At 48.7% G+C, this 19383-nt stretch overlaps 1 protein-coding gene across 1 annotated transcript in view; it reads right to left on the reverse strand.

Moving 5' to 3' along the window:
• Positions 1 to 6604: 6604 nt before the first annotated feature.
• ANKH (ANKH inorganic pyrophosphate transport regulator) overlaps positions 6605 to 19383 on the reverse strand; it is a 132726-nt gene continuing 119947 nt past the window's right edge. The window contains exons 9-12 of the mRNA XM_015416186.1: positions 15781 to 15910; positions 14699 to 14822; positions 11733 to 11832; positions 6605 to 9902 (exon numbers count right to left, since the gene is read on the reverse strand). Coding sequence (XP_015271672.1) covers positions 9786 to 9902; positions 11733 to 11832; positions 14699 to 14822; positions 15781 to 15910 — 471 coding nt within the window. The 3' untranslated portion in view covers positions 6605 to 9785. The remainder of the gene's footprint in view (positions 9903 to 11732; positions 11833 to 14698; positions 14823 to 15780; positions 15911 to 19383) is intronic.

A 19383-nucleotide genomic window follows, 5' to 3' on the forward strand; every position in this document is an offset into this window, starting at 1 on the left:
AAGAGGGTTATTTTAATTTGCACAGCCAATCAGAAGCCCTGCTGGGCAGGAGCCTTGCCTGGCCCCACCCACTTCCAGAAAACACTTGTCGGGCGCCAGGGAAGGTGCTGCTGAGCGGCCTGGGCACCATGTTGGGGACTAGTCCTGCATTGCACTGGGACACACTAGTAAATTGTAGGATATTCCTCAGGTGAGAGATGTGCCTTAGCAGCACTTATTGGCAGCTGTGTCCTCAGGAGTCAGTTTCTACTATCATCTCGCAATTCCTGGCCCTGATCCAGATCTGGTTGTGGTCAGCTGGCTCCAGACAGGGACATGCAGCAACAGACAAAAACTCAGCGTTACTCAGCTGGAGCCACATCTGCAATCAGGATGCACGCCTGCCGGGGCAGCAACTCTAAGCTTCCACACCCACATCCTCCCTCGCTGGACCAGGATGCGTCTGTCCTTGATTTCCCCCTGCTAGCATTCAAGGCTGTGAAGCCAGACAGCACAAATACGACTCCGCTCCGTGAGAAGGTATTTAAAAATTTTAATCACTATGTGACTCGATATTCAGTCAACGTAAGGACTACATCTTGTTTTATCCCAAGGAAAGCCATCCAGTGCAGAATATTTTACAAGAGACTTCCTAAAAGGAAAATGAAGAGCCCCCCCTCCCCGCAAATACACAATCCTGTTAATAAATATTAAACTATCCAGTCAAGTGGAAAATGTCCTGTATTTTGAAAGCATTGCAAGAAACTGTAAAAAAAAAAACCTTTAAGCAATTGGATAACTTATGTGTATATTTTGTAGCACTCGATAGCTACGGCAAATGATCTGCATCTTTTAATCCACAGCCAAAGGCTCCTATATCTATCCTGGTAATGTGCCGAGCGCCAAAGAATGGATTCTTTTGAACTATGGTGCTGGAGAAGACTCTGGAGAGTCCCCTGGACTGCAAGTTCATCAAATCAGTCAATCCTAAAAGAAATCAACCCTGACTGTTCCCTGGAAGGCCAAATAATGAAACTGAAGCTCAAATACTTTGGCCACCCAATGAGAAGGGAGCACTCACTGGAGAAGACCCTGATGCTGGGAAAGACTGAAGGCCAAAGAAGACGGGGAAGGCAAATGATGAGATGGTTAGACAGTGTCATAGATGCAACGAACATGAAGTTGAGCAGACTTCAGAGGACGGCGGAAGACCGGAAGGCCTGGCGTGATCTGGTCCATGGGGTCGCGGAGAGTCGGACTCGACTGTGCGACTGAATAACAACAACAACAACAAAATGTGTCTCCACACCAAAGACTGAAGCCTGCTTCTGTGCATGCAAAGGTGGGTTTTCTTCCTTCCATGACTCTACCTGTGTTGCCCTTTGCGTTTTAAGGCATTACTGCACTGGTGCTAATATACAGTGCTGAAATTTCCTGCCAATGAGAAATAGCCCCATAGGAACGGCACCACATGCCATGGTGGACTGACATCTTATGAAGCTAATAGAGGATGTGGGGCCCAGTGTCTGTCTCATAATGGTAGTTGGAGGGCTGCAAAAAGACCAAGTGTTGCTCTGCCCTGCATCCTTTTCTCTTCCTCTGCAAATGCCTCCGAGTCGTGATGTTATTTTCTTTTGATCCCCAAATTGGTTCAAAGAAGGAAACTCCCCTAACAGCTTGGGGGGGGGGGGGGGATGGCCAGGGCACCTGGCAGCCCATTGGTAGATCTCCCCTAAAAAGACCTGCCCCCCCCCCCAGGCATATTATCAGTATTCCATCTTATTATTGAGAAAACAAGTAGCACATTTAAGAGTAGCCACTTTTACAGTGGTCCTGGAGAAGACTCTTGAGAGTCCCTTGGACTGCAAGAAGATCAAATCAGTCAATCCTAAAAGAAATCAACCCTGACTGTTCCCTGGAAGGCCAGATAATGAAACTGAAGCTCAAATACTTTGGCCACCCAATGAGAAGGGAGCACTCACTGGAGAAGACCCTGATGTTGGGAAAGATTGAAGGTCAAAGAAGACGGGGACGGCAAAGGAGGAGATGGTTAGACAGTGTCATAGATGCAACGTACATGAAATTGAGCCAACTTCAGAGGACGGCAGAAGACAGGAAGGCCTGGTGTGATCTGGTCCATGGGGTCGCGGAGAGTCGGACTTGACCGTGCGACTGAACAACAACAACTTTTACAGTCCATGAGTTTTTGTAGGATACTTCATCGGAGCTGGCAGGATTCACATATTACAGACCATTCTAAGCCAGACGATCCCATACCACAAACAAGACCTATTTACCGGGGCCTTCACACACTCACTGTCCTGCTTCCTATACTTAATTACCTCATACCTGTTGCTTCCTCTGTGGAGCCACAGTAGCCACAGGGGGTTTAAAATTAGTGGACAATATGGCTTCTGCTTGGTGGTGAGAATTAGACTCCTCAGAGGGCTGCAGGTGTGCAAACGGCCAGCCTGGAGTGTAATTTGGCTTAGGGGCAAAGGATACCTTGGTCTGAGACCACTAAATGTCACAAAAGTGTACTCAAAATGCCCATTGTGTGTACAGAATGTATAATCCTCAAAGGTCTGACTTGGTAAGACAGGTTGTTCCATCGAGCTGATTGAGTAGATCAGGGATCGGGGCAGAGGATATCTATCCTATTCAGGGCATGGTGGTCATCACAAAGGCAAAGCGCTCCGGATTTCTTTTTGACAAAGAGGGAGGGGCTGCTGCAGGGAGGATGGAGGCCAGATAAATCCTCTGGCCAGGTTCTTTTCAATGAACTCTCTCAAGACGGAATACGGTCGCCCTGCTGGAATTGGGGTTCCAGGGATCAGATCAACAGAGTTGTCGTCGTCGTGTCCACTTCTTTGAGACTGAAGACATCAGCATAATCAAGGTATTTAGGCAGGCGGTCGGTTAGGTCCACAGAGGGCAATGGCCCCAGCAGTTTGGATGGCTCCTAGGGGTATGAGGACTGGAAGGCCACATGTTCTTGGCCCCCAAAGAGTGTGGGTTTGTGCAGGGTGAGTAATGGCATCCCCAGGACTACTGGGAAGTGGGGGGAGGTAGCCAGGCAGAGAGAGATCATCTCCTGATGGTTCCCCATCATCATCCTCAAGTGAAGACTCTGAAGAAGCGAGCAGTGACTCGCCGCAAATTCTGTTAGTCTTTAAGGTGCTACTGGACTCTTTTCTCCTGTCATCCTCAAAGTCACAGGTCCCAATTTCAAGGGCCTTCCCTTAATGGTTTCTACAGTGACAGCCACTGGCTTGGGCTGGGCTGATACGGCTGGGCAAAGCTGATGTCCACGGCGTTGCTAGAACCCCCAGAGTCAACCATTCCAGTAGATTCTCAAGCTGGGCATCAGTACAGAGGCACGGATGGATGAGACCCTGCAGGCTTTGTGGCTGGTCAGCCTGAGCCACCTCATCCAGTACCTGACAGGCCTTCCTGAAACTGGTTGGCCATGTGGCATCATTCCACAGAAGGTCCCGGGCCAGGAAGAGGCATTTTGTCACACGGGCAGCAGCTGACTCCATGTCCCAGCGGAGCCTCCATATTTTCCGACTAGCGGTCTCAGCCTTTAGAGCGCTCTGTGGGTGGGCCACAGCCCACGGCAGCAGGAGGGGATTATCCTGTAGCAACAGAGACACAGCCCATGTGCCTGCAGCCCCTGGGGCAGTCGTCAGGGAAATCTTCCCATCTCAATGCTACAAATGGTCTGCGCTGAGCCAAGAAGGAGGGAAGCAGGTTTGGATCATCCTGGAACTGGAAGCAAGGAGTAGGAGCCGGGGGGACACTGCCAGCCCCTCATGGGCCAGTTCTGCCCTGCAAAGGTATTCCAAAGTTCCCTGTTCTCTTCCCCACCGTGTCTCTGGCTCCTCGGAGCCTTCCGAGTCGGGAGTCCAGAGCCAGCTCAGGCAGGGGGGTCTTCATGACGTCGAGAACAAAAAATAAAGTGTGAAGCATGTCCCAAAATGAAATGACCACATGTCTGGGAGCAGCAGAAGCTCCCCACCCCCAAAGCCCATGATCCTCGGTTCCAAAGACACCAGGTCCCAAGACAGTGACAGTGGATTCTGGCATCAGGACTTTGTGGGTTAGAATCACAGCGTTGGAAGGGGCCATACAAACCATCCAGTCCAACCCCCTGCTCAATGCAGGACCAGCCTAGAGCATCCCTGACGGGAGTTTGTCCAGCCGCTGCTTGAAGATTGCCAGTGACTACCACACAAGCTCCCTGCATGCCTCTCTTGGCCCTCAGACACTCACAAGCTGATTGGATATGAGTTGGGAGGTACCTCCAGGGTCATCTTGTCCAACCCCCTGCACAATGCAGGAAATTCACAAATACCTCCCACACCCCCAGTAACCGCTGCTCCTTGCACAGAAGATGGCAAAAAGCCTTTCCAGGATACCTGGCCAAAATGGCCTGGAGAAAATTGCTTCTTGACCCCCAAAGTGGCGATCAGCATTTCCCTGGATGTATGAGAAATGGCTGTGAGAACTAAGCACTGATGCAACCTTTCCTGCCCTCCCTCTCACGATCTCCGTAAGTTCACTGTACTTAGAGCAGAATATTTCAGGACATGCTTATAGGAGGGATAAGTTTGTGCAATCACAGCAAAAACAAGTGCTGTCATTGAACATGAAAGCGCTCGAAACCCACCCGTAAAATACCAAGGATTATAATCTGACAAACAGGGTAACCCCTTCCATTCTCTTCTCGATCAAACCTATTGTTTGATACAACAGAAATGGAGATTTTTCTTGGTGTATTGCAGAATTTAGGGGCTAAGCAAGGAAACACTGTCTCATTAAGCAGCTGATCTATTCCTAGGATTCTTCTGTGTATGTGACGCATTTGCACAGTCTTTGCATATTTAAATGTCAGAGCATAAACAAGTTGGGCTCCATACAAGTTTCATTTAAATGATGCTAATTCATCATATATTAGCACATTTTTTTAAAAAAAGATACGATATCTGCACAGTACCAACATTCTCTCTTTATAATTTCTGAATATTCCTTCTTTTGTATGTTGACTGGAGTGATAGTCTGAATTGGCCCATTAGGGGTTCACCAAATGACATTCAGACACAAAGCAAAAGAAATGTGGTTTTGCTTGGTCAGATAATATATTTTGTCCTATATATTCCAGTGATATATATAGAAATTCAGATTAGAGTCTTTATTAAGAACATGCCTGCAGGCTATCTCACAGCATAATGGCCTGAAGGGTGCTCACACAAATGTGTTTGCAGGGCTGAGCTGTACGGATGCTGTAGCTTCACAAATATTGGACTTAACAGTTCCAAAAAAGGAGAAAATTTGTTTAGTGAATATGTGCTTGGTCAGAACATGTTCAGCTTACTGAACAGTAAAGATTCGAAGTATCACAAGAACTTCAGAAGAGCCCTGCTGGATCAGACCAGGGAGGGTCCATCTAGTCCAGCATTCTGTCTCACACAGGGGCCAGCCAGTTCCTCTTGAGGGCCAACAGTAGGGCAGAGAGGCCGAGGCCTTCCCCTGATAAGACCCTCAGAAGAGCCCTGCTGGATCAGACCAGGGAGGGTCCATCCAGTCCAGCCTCCCGTATCACACAGCGGCCAGGCAGTTCCTCTGGAGGGCCAACAGCAGGGCAGAGAGGCCAAGGCCTTTCCCTGATAAGAACCAAAGAAGAGCCCTGCTGGATCAGACCAGGGAGGGCCCATCTAGTCCAGCCTCCCGTCTCACACAAGGGCCAACCAGTTCCTCTGGAGGGCCAACAGGAAGGCAGAGAGGCTGAGGCCTTCCCCTGATGCTGACTCCTGGCTCTGGGAGGTTCCCCTCAGCCACCATGGCTAGTAGCCACTGATAGGCGTATCCTCCCTGAATCTATCCAGTCACCTTTTCAAGCTGTTTGTTCCGGGGGCCACCACTACATCCTCTGGCAGCAAATTCCACATTTTAATCACTCTCTGTGTAAATTAGTATTTCCTTATAAGAACATATTGTATGATTTGAAGGCCGCTGGTTGTGCAATTTAAAACGTCTCCAGCGACAGTTCTCAGACTCTGGTGTGTTGTGATTTCTGTTCACTGGGTTGGATCCCACTAGCTTATCCGCCAGTGAAAGAGGGAGGAGCTATGCTGGAGACAGATCACGGGACCTGCATGGACAAAAGCTGGGGGAATATGGGGCCATAGGTAGTAAAACCTGGTTAGATCCAACCAGGGCTCTTTTTGTAGAAAAAGCCCAGCAAAGGAATTCATTAGCATAATAGGCCACACCCAACCGTGGAAACTCATTAGCCTATTAGGCCATGCCCCCGACAGAGCAGCTCATTAGCACATTACCAGAAGTGTGCTCATCCAGCCACACCCACCTTTTGGCTTGTTACTCTCTTTACCTTGTTTGTTGTCAAAACCCAGGGCTTTTTTTGTAGCAGGAACTCCTTTGCATGTTAGGCCACACACCCCTAATGTAGCCAATCCTAATGAGTTCCTGCTGTTAGGTGTGGCCTATTATGCTAATGTGTTCCTGCTGGGTGTGGCCAACTTGGGAGCCAGCTGGAACTCCATTCCTGTGCGTTCCTGCCCAAAAATAGCCCTGGACCCAACCCATTATCAACAACAACAACAACAATAAATATCTGCATGGAATTAAGCATCCTTTCTTTAAATATGATGGCATTTGAAGCTGCAGTCACAGGGCCATAAGCCATTTCTATCACCAGAAAGTTGCTAATTATCCGTCCAGCTAGCTAAGAAAGAAGCACTGAAATGTCAGGAGTTTTAATTTTTTTTATGGCTCTGAGCCAAAATAAATATACTACAGCATACATTTCTAAAGACATACCATAAGAAATCTCTGCGCATGAGTCCTTCCACACACAGAAAGAGAGAGAGAAAGTTATACAGTACACACACCCACACAGTCAGATCCGTGTGCTCACAGAATATATACTGTACAGTGTTGATTTTCCTCCGTTATACTTCTGTAAAAAGCAGACAGAACAGCACTGAGAACTTCGGATCGGTATTGTTCTCCTTGGCTTCTCTTGTGCGAAATTTCCAGTATCCCGGTTCCCCTATTCGGCAACTGCCCTGACCTGGGTAAGCCCAATCCTGGAAACTCAGCAGGGTCCAACCTGGATGGGAGACCACTCAGGGTTATCAAGGTTGCTACACAGAGGCAGGTGATGGCAACCCACCTCTGAATGCCCCTTGCCTTCAGAACTCGATGGGGGTGACCGTCAGTCTGCTGCGACTTGATGGCAAAAAACATAAAGCCAGCAACTAGTTTTTGACCCATTTTGAAACTTGGCTGGGAGGCAGGTTCAGCCCCCTTTCTTTCTCCATGGTGGTGTCTTGGTACATGCCACTGTCACCGGCACTACCTTCATACACCACTCGCACCTCCGGGATGGCATCAGGAATGGGCATCACTGGGTACTTGTCAGTGAGGCCTCACTGCCAACTCCTGACAAAGTGCAGTGATGCAGCAGCCACTGCAACCGGCCTCTGTTCTCCAGATGGCACGACTGGGTGGGGGCACCCTCTGAAATCATCCTCTCTTTGGTGCTGCCCCACACGGCCACCTAGGGGTGACAGCACTAAGTCCTCCTCCCTCCTCTTCCAGGTTCAGAACAGCGGCAGCAGTAGCCTGCCGTCGTGCTTGCACACCAGCAAGGATGAGCGGCCACATGAGCATGTGCTAGCGGTGCTGAGGAGCAACTGCTGCTCAGGAGGAGGAGCTGCTGTTTAGTGGGTGGCGTCCTCCAAAGGGCATCTTGCCTGGAGTTCACCAAGACCTGGAGTCAGCCCTGGACTGGCAACCAGAGGCCAGCTGGCGTTCCCAAAGAACCAGATCTGGCCCTGGAGCCAGCAGGGGCTACTCTCCAACCTCAACTAATATTCACAAGCCCCCCCCCCCTCTTTGAGACTATATTTGTTGCATCACCTTATTTATGGCATCTGTGCAAGGGCACGGCTGAATATCAACTCTGCAGAGACGGAACACTTCTTTAGACTTAGTTTCAGCACACAAGCAAGCCTTGTATTGTATTAGAAATTCTTTACTGAGCTTTGGAAAAATAAGAAATTTACCGCAGCCTCAAATAAATTACACATAATATACAATATATATATTTATACACTTACATGTGTATATGTACACATATATTGATATAGGATTGCCGTTTTACTTTTAAAGATTCCGTCTATCCTAAGCGACTTGCTCTAGAAATCTAGAAAACGGATTTGTGCAAAATTAAATAAAATAATTTTTACCGTTCTAAAGCATATAGAAAAATATAATTTGGCTAAAGAAACCTTGAAATATTTTAATTTCAAGACAATTTCCTTTAGGATTAAAACGACGTCCTGGGACACGGCCAAAGCCAGCCCCCCCCTGTGGCCACCGGTGCCCCCACTGCCCCCTTTCTGGGGCACACCCACTGCAGGGCTCCTTCCAGTGGGCTGGACCCAGAGGGCAAATCCCACTCCCACGGGAGGAAGCCAACTGCATAAACTGCACAGCCTGCGGGCGGTTGGGGCCCCCCAGCGGGGCCTGAAACCCTGCGCACACCTTGAGCCTCTCCAATACAGAAGCACATCCAGTCATCGAAGTGGAGCCCAGGGGTCCATGCCTTGCGCAGTCAGATTAAAGGGTGATGGATGTACCACTTATCCCTTTGATCAATTCCTCTCCAGGTCCTCTTTGTTTTTGAAAGACATGCCTCTGCTGTAGGACTTTGACTTATTTATATCGTTCACTCTTGGGGAAGTGTTGAAGCAACAGCCCTATCCCGAGTTCTCTACATCAAATAGATATACTATGATATTCTCTGTATAAGTTAGCCAGTATATTTTTGAACAGACAATACAAACAGCCACACTTTCAAAACACTGGATTAGAACTTTGGTTTAAATATCGGTGGATTTTCCCCCCTCCCTTTTATCATCTCCCTTTTAGGAAATAACCTCAGAAGCAATTTCTTACACCACATCACAGTGCCGTATCCTGCACACTGTTAAGCAGGGAAACAAAAGGCTTCTCAAGAGAGGGCTTTAGATGGGACATTCATATTCTATATAAAGCTTCCAATTTAAATACCCATCCTATTCTTTAGAAAACATTTGTACGGTTAGTGTAGTACAGATACTGGTTCACAGCTGGGAAACCAGAGATTTATAAAAGACTGTTCTGTATCTCAGGTGATACAGTGAACTCTAAACAGAAAGACTTGCCTTATATTTACCATGGTCTGTTTAATGTAGTCTATTATTTACTTTTTTTCCTTGACTCCTGCCTCAGTACCTTGTTGCGTAGCAGTATACAGTACATCACATTGAATGATGAGAAAGCCCAACTCAGGGAGTCTACCATGATACATGTCAACAAAGTCTTTTTCAAGCAAGTAAAATAAAGCTAATCTTTTGTCAAATGTTGCATTTTCAATCATTTGTTAATTAAAAAAGGAAGTGTGTGTGTGCCGGAGCGGAGGGAGAGCATCGAGGAGGTCGAGAGGACGGCAGCGGAGTCCGTAAATGAACAGCATGACTTTGGTTGATACACGGAGACGGCCCAAAGAAGGGAGGTTCCCTCTCCTCCACAGCGGCCACATCTTTTGACTTTACATGGAGTGAGAGAAGAAATGCAGCTGAACAGGAGAAAGCAGAGACTGTTCCTTGAGGTCCCTCATCCACGCCAGCATAACCTCTGGAATCAGGGCCTCTTTATTAAAAAGAAACCCCGGAAAGTGTGAGAGAAGAAAGATGCCTCCATTTGTCCTGCAGAGAACAGCCACTCCCAATCTGTCACTCATTCTCTTCTCTCATTTCTACGATGTCCGTCATTTCCTCTGTCTGAGGCATGTCGGTCATTGCCGAGTCTTCACCTTCTGTAGCCGTCTCGTTGTCATTCCTCTTCTTTTTCTAGGTTACAGAGAAAAAAAGAGCAATGTGGCAGATGGCTAGCACTCTCGCGGGAGCTTAAATCAAGGGAACTCTTACTTCCAGTTCTCACTGTGGAGGGAAGCTGGCCTCCAGGCGGCACCATTCTCTGGAGTCCAGTGTTCCCTCTAAGCTGAGTCAGTGTGAGCTAGCTCACAGTTTTTTAGCCTCTGGCTCACACATTTTTGTCTTAGCTCAGGAAGGAGGGCTCCAGAGGAAACTTTTTGCAACAGCCAAATTGCTGGCTCACAGCTTTAATGCCAGTTGCTCACAAGGTAAAATTTTTGCTCACAAGACTCCACAGCTTAGAGGGAACATTGCTCTGAACTGCAGCCCAGATGGCCAAATGCTCCTCCACACCAAAAAATCCAATGCATGCAACAAACTAGATGTTAGGGAGAAAGCGAGGCTAGAACACTGCTCTACCAGTATGTGGGGACTGCAATGTTCCCTCTAAGCTGTGGAGTCTTGTGAGCAAAAATTCTACTTTGTGAGCTACTGGCATTAAAGTTGTGAGCAAGTGATTTGGCTACTGCATAAATTAGTTTGCTCTGGAGCCGTCCCTTCCTGAGCGAAGATGAAAATGTGTGAGCTGGAGACCAAAAAACCTATGAGCTAGCTCACCCTAACTCAGCTTAGAGGGAACACTGGTGGGGAGTTGATTTGTGTTTGTTTTGCTTGGAGAATCATTCAGTCATGTGGACTATAGCCTGGAAAGTACAAGCCAGACACGGCTTTATCCAAACATACTTCGTTTGTTATGCTTCACAGGTAGGAAACAACATACACACAAATAAGTTTGTGTGAATATAAATGTAGCAGAAACGTAAAGCATCTAGTACTGCCATTCTTAAAACTCCGGCTTGCCTCCGATAGCGGCTCTTTCCCTCCTTCAGGACTAACCCCTTTTCGGTGACTTAGACCTCCTTCCTTAGTTGGTACCTCCTGAAGGGAAGTAGGGTCACATCAGTTTCCTATATCACATACCACGGTGGCTTACCAGTCAGGCCCTTAACAGGCCCTTACCCTTAGGTAAGAACATCAGAAGAGCCACGCTGGATCAGGCTGAGGGGCCATCAGGTCCAGCATCCTGTCTCACACCGTGGCCAACCAGCTGCCTCTAGGAAGTCTGTGAGCCGGATGAGGGCCACGGCATCCTCCCCCCCCCCGGTACTCCCCAGCGCTGCAGCAGCGAGTTCTAGAATTTAACTGTGCACTGTGTGAAGGAGAACTTCCTCCGGTCTGTCCTGCATCTCCCACCCCTCAGCTTCAGTGGATGACCCCCGGGGAGGGTTTTTTTCCCCCCCTAGCACTATGGGAGAGGGAGAAAAGCCTCTCCCTGTCTCCACAACAGGCAGTTAAGTACAGCTATAACATCCATGAATGTACAGAAATGTGAACCCATTCAAATATGCAGGAATCACATCTTACAGTCCTTCTCGATGCCAATTCAAACATTTCGGCTCAGCTTGTAAGATTGCACAGTGAAATGTTCAATAAATAAAAGATAACGATTAACGAAAAGGGGAAATCCCTACTGACTCGTAGGCCAGACTGCCTCAGACGTGGAAAAGAAAATCCGGCTGTTAAGCAAATCAATGATTATAGGCCACAACAATATATAATCATATGAAACAGCGATCAATTAAACAACAACGAAATCAAGGTAGAAGCCAAGAAAAAAAAATAAAGACAGGCCTCTAGTGAGTAGGATGGATTAATATTCCTGGAATTCAAGAGGGATTTCTTTTAACTTCAGCAATCAGAGAAATGGTATGCAGAGATAATTCCTCTGTGCAAGTTACCACTAACCTCTTTCTGATAAACGTAACAGGCTGCTATTGCAACCATGGTGGATTCTCCAACAAAGCCAGCGAGAAGGGATCCGACTCCGAGGGTGGCTCCATGAACACTAAAAGCAGCAAAGGGAAAAGAGACAATCCAGCATCAGCCTTAATGATAACAGGGATGCTACAATAATGATAAAGCAGTCATTAAAACAACATAAAACCTTTCACATTGTTACAGTCGTGTGTACTGGGAGCCTGGCAACTACATGCATTAGAATGGATAAAAGGAAGTCCTTCTTCACCCAAAGAGTGATTAACACATGGAATTCACTGCCACAGGAAGTGGTGGCGGCTACAAGCATGGACGGCTTCAAAAGGGAATTAGATAAGCATATGGAGCAGAGGTCCATCAGTGGCTATTAGCCACAAGGTATAGATAGGGACTCTGGGGCAAGGGATGCTCTGTCTTCTTGGTGCTTGGGGGGGGGGGTCAACAGTGGGAGGGCTTCAAATGTCCTGGCCCCACTGGTGGACCTCCTGATGGCACCTGGTATTTCTGGCCACTGTGTGACACAGAGTGTTGGACTGGATGGGCCTTTGGCCTGATCCAACATTGGCGTCTCTTATGTTCTTATGATACACGTGATCACCATTTTGTCTGAAAGGAGAAACACATATTTTCAGCTTCAGTACATGTAAACCAGAACCCTGGGAAACGAGGGGGGGCAGGAGACCTCTTGCTGGCAGCCCTCTTCTCCCACCGCCAGTTAGTGGGCTGATGCTGCCATGATGACGTCACTTCCGGCACAGACCAGAAGTGACATCACTGCATAGGGGTGACACTCCAGCATTCGGCCAGGACTTTATGGTTAAAATGCAGAGATCAGTGTGGGCACTAAAATGTCGGCCCTCGCATCAATTCAGGACTAGGGTGATGATGAAGAATTCCCACCGATGCCAGTAAGTCTCACACTGGTTGCTAGCCTCGGGGTGGGAGGAGGGTAAAACACATGGCAAAACGTAACCACTGAAAATGGTTAGTCAGTTTTGTGGCTGCAACAGACTAAAACTATCTGTCTGTCTCCTGCAAGAACCCATTCCCCCTCACCAGCCTTCCCTCTGATGTCACGGCGTTGACTCACAGCTATTAAGAACAGAAGAGAAGCCATGCTGGATCAGGCCAATGGCCCATCCAGGACAACACTCTGTGCCACACAGTGGCCAACTCTCAGGTGCCACCAAGAGGTCCACCAGTAGGGCTAGAACTACAGAAGTCCTCCCACTGTGGCCCCCCAAGCACCCAGAATCCAGAGCATCACTGCCCCAAACAGAATATTCCATCTATTAACGCAGAAGGAATTGTATCCCAGCAGGACAGCCGCAGTGAGAGAAGAAAATGGCTGACTCTTGGCCCTCAGAAACTGCTCACGTGGAAAGACTTGGGAAGGGGTAGTGCTAGTGTTTTAAGGATGGCAGAGAGACACCGTACGGCTTCCTACAAAGCTATTTTATAATAACATTCTGTGCTGTGGGTGTGATTTTTTGAAAAATAAAGTGAGGGGGAGGGGACCAGGTGGCAGCTCTGTGGTATGATCAGTCGAGCGGGCTGGGCCAAAAGTGACCTGACTGTGCTGTGGGCGAGCGATCCGCCTCCTAACAATCTCAGAGGTTATAAAAGACCTGCCTGGCTGTGGAGTGGGGCCTGGGAGGAAGCCTTGGCGTGGAAGGCGACACAGAGAAGCTTACCGGGGTGCGTCAGCTCAGGAGCTTAGCACGGGCGCTCAGAAGGTGGGTGCCACCTGCCCCAGGGGTCACTCATTCGTGCGAGATGGAGATGCTGAACAGATCCCCATTAGAACCAGAGTTATCAACACCTTGCACCCCTCCATCAGACCCAGGGCGGGGGGAGATGCAGAGAATCACTGAAAGGGTGTCCTAGAGCACCACTGTGGGCTGTGTCGCCCAAAGCAATCTTCCCGTGTTGCAGGACACTCTAGGATCTATCCCAAATCCTATTTTTTAAAAATTGTAGAGTTTTCAGGAACCCCACGATGCAGTGATGTCACCTCCAGTTCTGCAGACAGAAATGATGGCTGTGGTGTCCTGGGATGCCCCTCCGGCCCCTCCCTGGCCCCCCACTAACTGAGCAAGGGTGGGCAGTGGAGGGAGGGTGGCGTGGGAGCTCTCCTGCCCTCAGTGGGCAGTTGGCAACCCTCCCTCTTGTGGACCTAGCCAATTTCGTGCGCCGCACCTGGGAACGCCACAGAAGTGTTTGAGGGAGCGTCCTGGTACTGATGGGCGGAGAGGGGAGGAGCTTCAGGAGAGAGGGCGGCAGAAGAGCTACTCAGGGCAGCCGCCTTGGGCACAGACGCTCAGCCTAACCCACCTCAGAGGGCTGTTGTGAGAGCAAACCGGAAGAGAGGAGAATGACGTAAGCCGCTTTGGGGACCCCAGTGGGGAGAAAGGCGGGGTGTGAATGAAGTCAATAAATAAACAGCTGTCCCTGGATCACGACAGGAGTTGCAGCACAGCCCTGCCCTGGATGCTGTGTCTGAACAGATGCAGGTTTAATGGGTCGTGTCGAAGCTTCCCATTAATAAATGAGGGTACTGGAGAGCCCAAACTGGCCGGATCCCATCAGCTCTCGGAAGCTCCGCAGGGTCGGCCCTGGGTAGTATTTGGATGGGAGGACCTCCAAGGAACACCAGGGGCACAACGGTGGAGGCGGGCCATGGCAGACCCCCTCTCTGGACCTCCCTTGCCTCGAAACCCCTCTGGGGTCGCCAGACGTCGGCTGTGACTTGACCATCAACGCAACAAACGGATGACTTTCACCCCTCCTCCTGTCTGCCCGTGAAACAGACTGTCTGCACAGCACTCGCAAGGCAGATGGATAATGCGGTGGGTCCATGTTGCCTATTGGGAGGGGGTGGGGGTTTGCGCTGGACTGCCGGGGGGAATGGCAGAGAGAAAAAGGGGGGGACTTACCCCAAGTAAGGCAGCACAATCAGGCTGGTGATGAGAACGATGATCCGCAGCACGGAGCTCGGGGCCAGCACAAACGTCTTTTTCAGGGTCATCAGCCATCCTGTCAAGTGTGCCCTGACTGTGACTGTAAGGGGAAAGAATCATCGGATGTCAGCTTCAGAGAGCCTCCGTGCTTGGCTGCATCTCCCGCCTGCAGCAGAGATGGTTTTTGCTCTCTCTGTTAAAACACACCCCATGTGGGCCCCTCAGAGATCATATGGTCACACGTGCCTGATAAAAGTTCATGGTTTGCATGACAAAGGCCCCGGTCACACTGGGGGAAAAGGTGCGGCTGAAGTGCGGCTTTTTGAGCCACATCAAAAGAGAAGTGCGGCGGCGGGATCAGACAGATCCCCCGAGCCGCCGCACATAGGCTCCCCAGCGCGATCAGATGCGAGAGGGACGCCACGGACAGTAGAACAAGGTGAGGCAGCTGTGCACATGTGCGCCTGCGCTGTTTGGCAGGGGGCCTCGCATGCTGCTGGAGACGGGCGCGCCGGCGATCACACGGCTGCCCTGTTTCCTGTAAGTAGTAGTGTTTTATAGGGCTTTTTTTTTAATCCGCATCTTCGGCTGGAAGAGACAGATTGGGGGCGGGGGCGTGCCGCTTCCCAGATGTTGCGGTGTGATCGCGCCCGCTTGATGCGCCCCCGATCCGTCCCTCTCGCGGATCAAAGCCTCCCGTGTGACCGGGGCCATGGTTCAAGCTCATCGGGGGTTATTATTATAATGGTTCAGTTCAACGAAATCAATATCATTTGTGAGATGGGAACACCTTAGGCTGAGCTGTTTGACAGTATGATTGTAATGTCCGTCCACAAACTGAAGTGTGACGTGTGAGCCAAACTCCAGTTCCCTGTACTGCAAGACAAAAACAATAAATTGGACACATTCTCCACCACAGCCCTTACTCCTTCTGAGTGAACTATCATAGAGTCATGGCGGTCTCTCCAGCTGAACTTTACCCGGTAACTCCGCAAAGCAATGGGATGAACAGGCACATGTTTTAAGTTCCCTGCCTCCCTCACACATTTCCCTCATACCTGGAACTGGGAAGAAGGAGAAGATACGCAAAGGAATGACACAGAGCTCCGCAAAGGCAAAATCCACTCCTATTATGTCAACTAATATCTTCTCTGACACGTTTGGAGTCCAAAACATCACAAAGCAGAGCTGGGGAGAAAGACCAGAAAGAAAACAATAAGGACTGGGCCACATCCCACACCTTTCAGTTAACTCAGCCTTTGACACTATTTATTGGCTTCGACAGATGACCCTTTGAAGCCTCCTTCGTTCTTACGTGTTGCTGAAACTTTTGGCAGTACCGCTGCGATGCCGTCTTGTCTAAGAGTAAACCTCACCCTCTCTCAAGGAATTCCATCCCAATTTTTAAGAAATGTACTCTTTTTTTTAACAGATAATTTTTATTCATTTTTATAAACAGCAAAGATTTACAAGGTAAGCATGAGCGTAGTCAGCTCTCAATGGCTTTGTACATTTCGTACAATTTGTCGGTATTATACAGTTTGAAAATTACCATAGATGCAGAGTGTTTAGTACACCAGGTACTGTTTCTTTGGTAGATAGATGTACTAGTATGGGGTACCATATACATACAATGTCATTCTGACCACCTCTAGATAGATTTTGTTTCAGAGTATCTGAGACTGGGCCTGAAGGAACCACCAGAGAGCAGCAAGCATGGCTCCAAAAGGAAACACATGAGCTCAAACACCCCGGAAAAAAGCAGCCGGAGTCATACAGAGTTTTAAAATGTGCACCAAACACAAGATCAGGGCTATTTTTGGGCAGGAACGCACAGGAACGGACTTCCGGCTGGCTCCCAAGTTGGCCACGCCCAGCAAGAACTCATTAGCATAATAGGCCACACCCAACAGCAGGAACTCATTCGGATTGGCTACGTTAGGGGTGTGTGGCCTAACATGCAAAGAAGTTCCTGCTACAAAAAATAACTCTGGGTTTTGACAACAAACAAGGTAAACAGAATAAGAAGCAAAAGGTGGGTGTGGCTGGATGACCACACTTCAGGTAACACGGGGTGTGTGGCCTAATATGCTAATGTGATGTACTGTCAAGGGTGCGGCCTAATATGCTAATGAGTGTCTGCTGTTGGGTGTGGCCTATTATGCTAATGAGTTCCTGCTGGGCATTTTCTACAAAAAAAGCCCTGATTCAGTGTACGAGCTTTTGTGTGCGTGCCACACTCCCTCAGATACAAAGAAGATACAAAAAGGTACCTGAAGAAGTGTGCCGTGTACACGACAGCTCATACCTTCCATAAAACTTGGTTGGTCTTAAAGGTGCCACTGACTGGACTCAAACTTTGTTCAATTGCATTCAAAGTTATTACACTCCGGCAAACTTTGCCTTCTCGATGTACAGTCAAGCTAGGAACCTGTTCAGCAGCATCACTTAGTGATGGCCGGCCTATTTTCAGAAACTGAGGAGGCTGCTCCATACAACACATGATGTTTTAGCAATGCTATGAAATGCTACCATGCGCTCAACAGGGCCTTAAGATTAGCCATGAACGTTGCTGGAGAAGGTACAGTGCTCTCCAGTCTCAGCAGAGGGCTTACTGGCCAGTGCCAATAAAGTCACACTGGATAAGCCCTACAGCCATTTCTGTGCTGTGTGGTTTATCTGACTGGCTACTCGTTTAACGTACCACATTTGCGTTTCCCTCCTCCTCTTAAGAAGCACAGTCAGTGTCCCCAGTATCCCACTCAAGGCAACCCCGTGAGGTCAGTCCAGTCTGAGAGGCAGCAGCCAGACCTCCACGGGCGGGAGGGGAATGTGAGTCTAGGTCTCCAGGGCCCCAGGCAAACCGGCTGCTCACTGCATTCAGGGCCGGCCCCAGCTTATTTTGCACCCTAGGAAGATCTCTTCTCGCCCCCCCCCCCCCCCGTGCGCCCACCAATTTCCAAAAATAAATGCATTTTAGGAAGAATGAAAAACACAAATAATCAATAAACTTCCAGAGTACGGGGCTGGGTTCAGTTTGGCACCCCTAAGGGCCGTCCCACTCTAGGCGATCGCCTAGTTCGCCTAGTGAGTGAGCCGGCCCTGACTGCATCTCACTGGCCTTCCTGCACCACACTGGCCAGTTACAGCAATAGAGGCTTTCCAGTTCTCTCGCCACCGTCACTCCTAGAACAGCCCTGTCAATGGAACATTCTCCTTTTCTGCCATGAGCTTAATTATCCAGCTACTGCAATGGCGCTCATGCACTTTTTCTCCCTAGGAACCAATCGTATGAGACCTAAAAGGTGACCTTGCTATTGAAAGCAGAGACTAAGCTGCAGAGAATGCAGATGAATGGCAGCTGAGCACACCACTGTCCAATTAAAAACCGCTTTGGAATCACTGTAATCTTATTTTACACACAGACACACACACTGGACATGGAGAATTAAATAAGTTCAAGGTTGTTGTTTGTTAAGCTCTCCCTTTTACTGCTCTAATTCTAGAAAGAGATTTTCCCACTGCCATGGTTGAAGAGAAGACATTTGAGAGGATTTGCAGGTTGACAAATATCTGCAATTGTAACAGCATTGTAGTCTGCAGATTTAAAGCTCAGTATATTCAGAGGAGAATAAACGAACGTTTTCTTGCACAGAAAAGTCCTTATGAAATGCAATTCCCATTGTATATCAAGACTCTCTTACACTTTCTAAAGGCAATAAGGGTAAAGGTTTCCCTTGCTCGGAAGCCAGTCAAACCTGACTCTAGGGGGCAGTGCTCATCTCCATTTCCAAGCAGAAGAGCCAGCACTGTCCAGAGACTTCTCCGTGGTCATGTGGCCGGCATGACTACATGCCGAGGCGCACGGAATTCTGTCACCTTCGAACGGCTAGGTTGGCAGGAGCTGGGGCCAGAGATGGGAGCTCACTCCGTCATGCAGCACTCGGGTCTCGAACTGCCGAACTACAGACCTTCCGGTCTGCAGCTCAGCATCTTAACCACTTGAGCGACCGCGGCCCCTCTAAAGGCAATAGGATGTTACATCTGTCATGCAACGTATTTCTCTTGTTTGTTAGGGGATCTGAGATCTCTGTGTTTAGGAATAACAAAAACTCAGTTACTTTAAGGTCTTGCCACAGGAGCCGGGACACAGAACAAACTTATATGGGTAATTATTTCTACATATTTGACAAGTTACACTTCAGTAAGTTCCTTGTTCCCACACTGGATATAAATGCCAGCTATTCTTCTCTGTACAAACAGAGCTCCCATGAAAGGGGTCCCATGTTAATTCTGATTATTTAGGTATAACTGGGCAATGAAGAAAAACACTCTTCTGCTCAAAAAGTCCATGGGCAAGTTTGCTCTAGAAGAAGCAAATAAGTTGCACAAATGACGTTACATTCTGAAAACGTTTCACACAGTTAACTGGAGATTACACTGTAATCTTATTCTGTTTACCTTGTTTGTTGTCAAAACCCAGAGCTTTTTTTGTAGCAGGAACTTCTTTGCATGTTAGGCCACACACCCCTAATGTAGCCAATCCTAATGAGTTTCTGCTGTTGGGTGTGGCCTATTATGCTAATGAGTTCCAGATGGGCGTGGCCAACTCAGGAGCCAGCCGGAACTCCGTTCCTGTGCATTCCTGTCCAAAAATAGCC

This window comes from Gekko japonicus, unplaced genomic scaffold (genome assembly GCF_001447785.1).
Source record: "Gekko japonicus isolate JY-2015 unplaced genomic scaffold, Gekko_japonicus_V1.1 scaffold502, whole genome shotgun sequence".
NCBI classification, from domain to species: Eukaryota; Metazoa; Chordata; class Lepidosauria; order Squamata; family Gekkonidae; genus Gekko; species Gekko japonicus.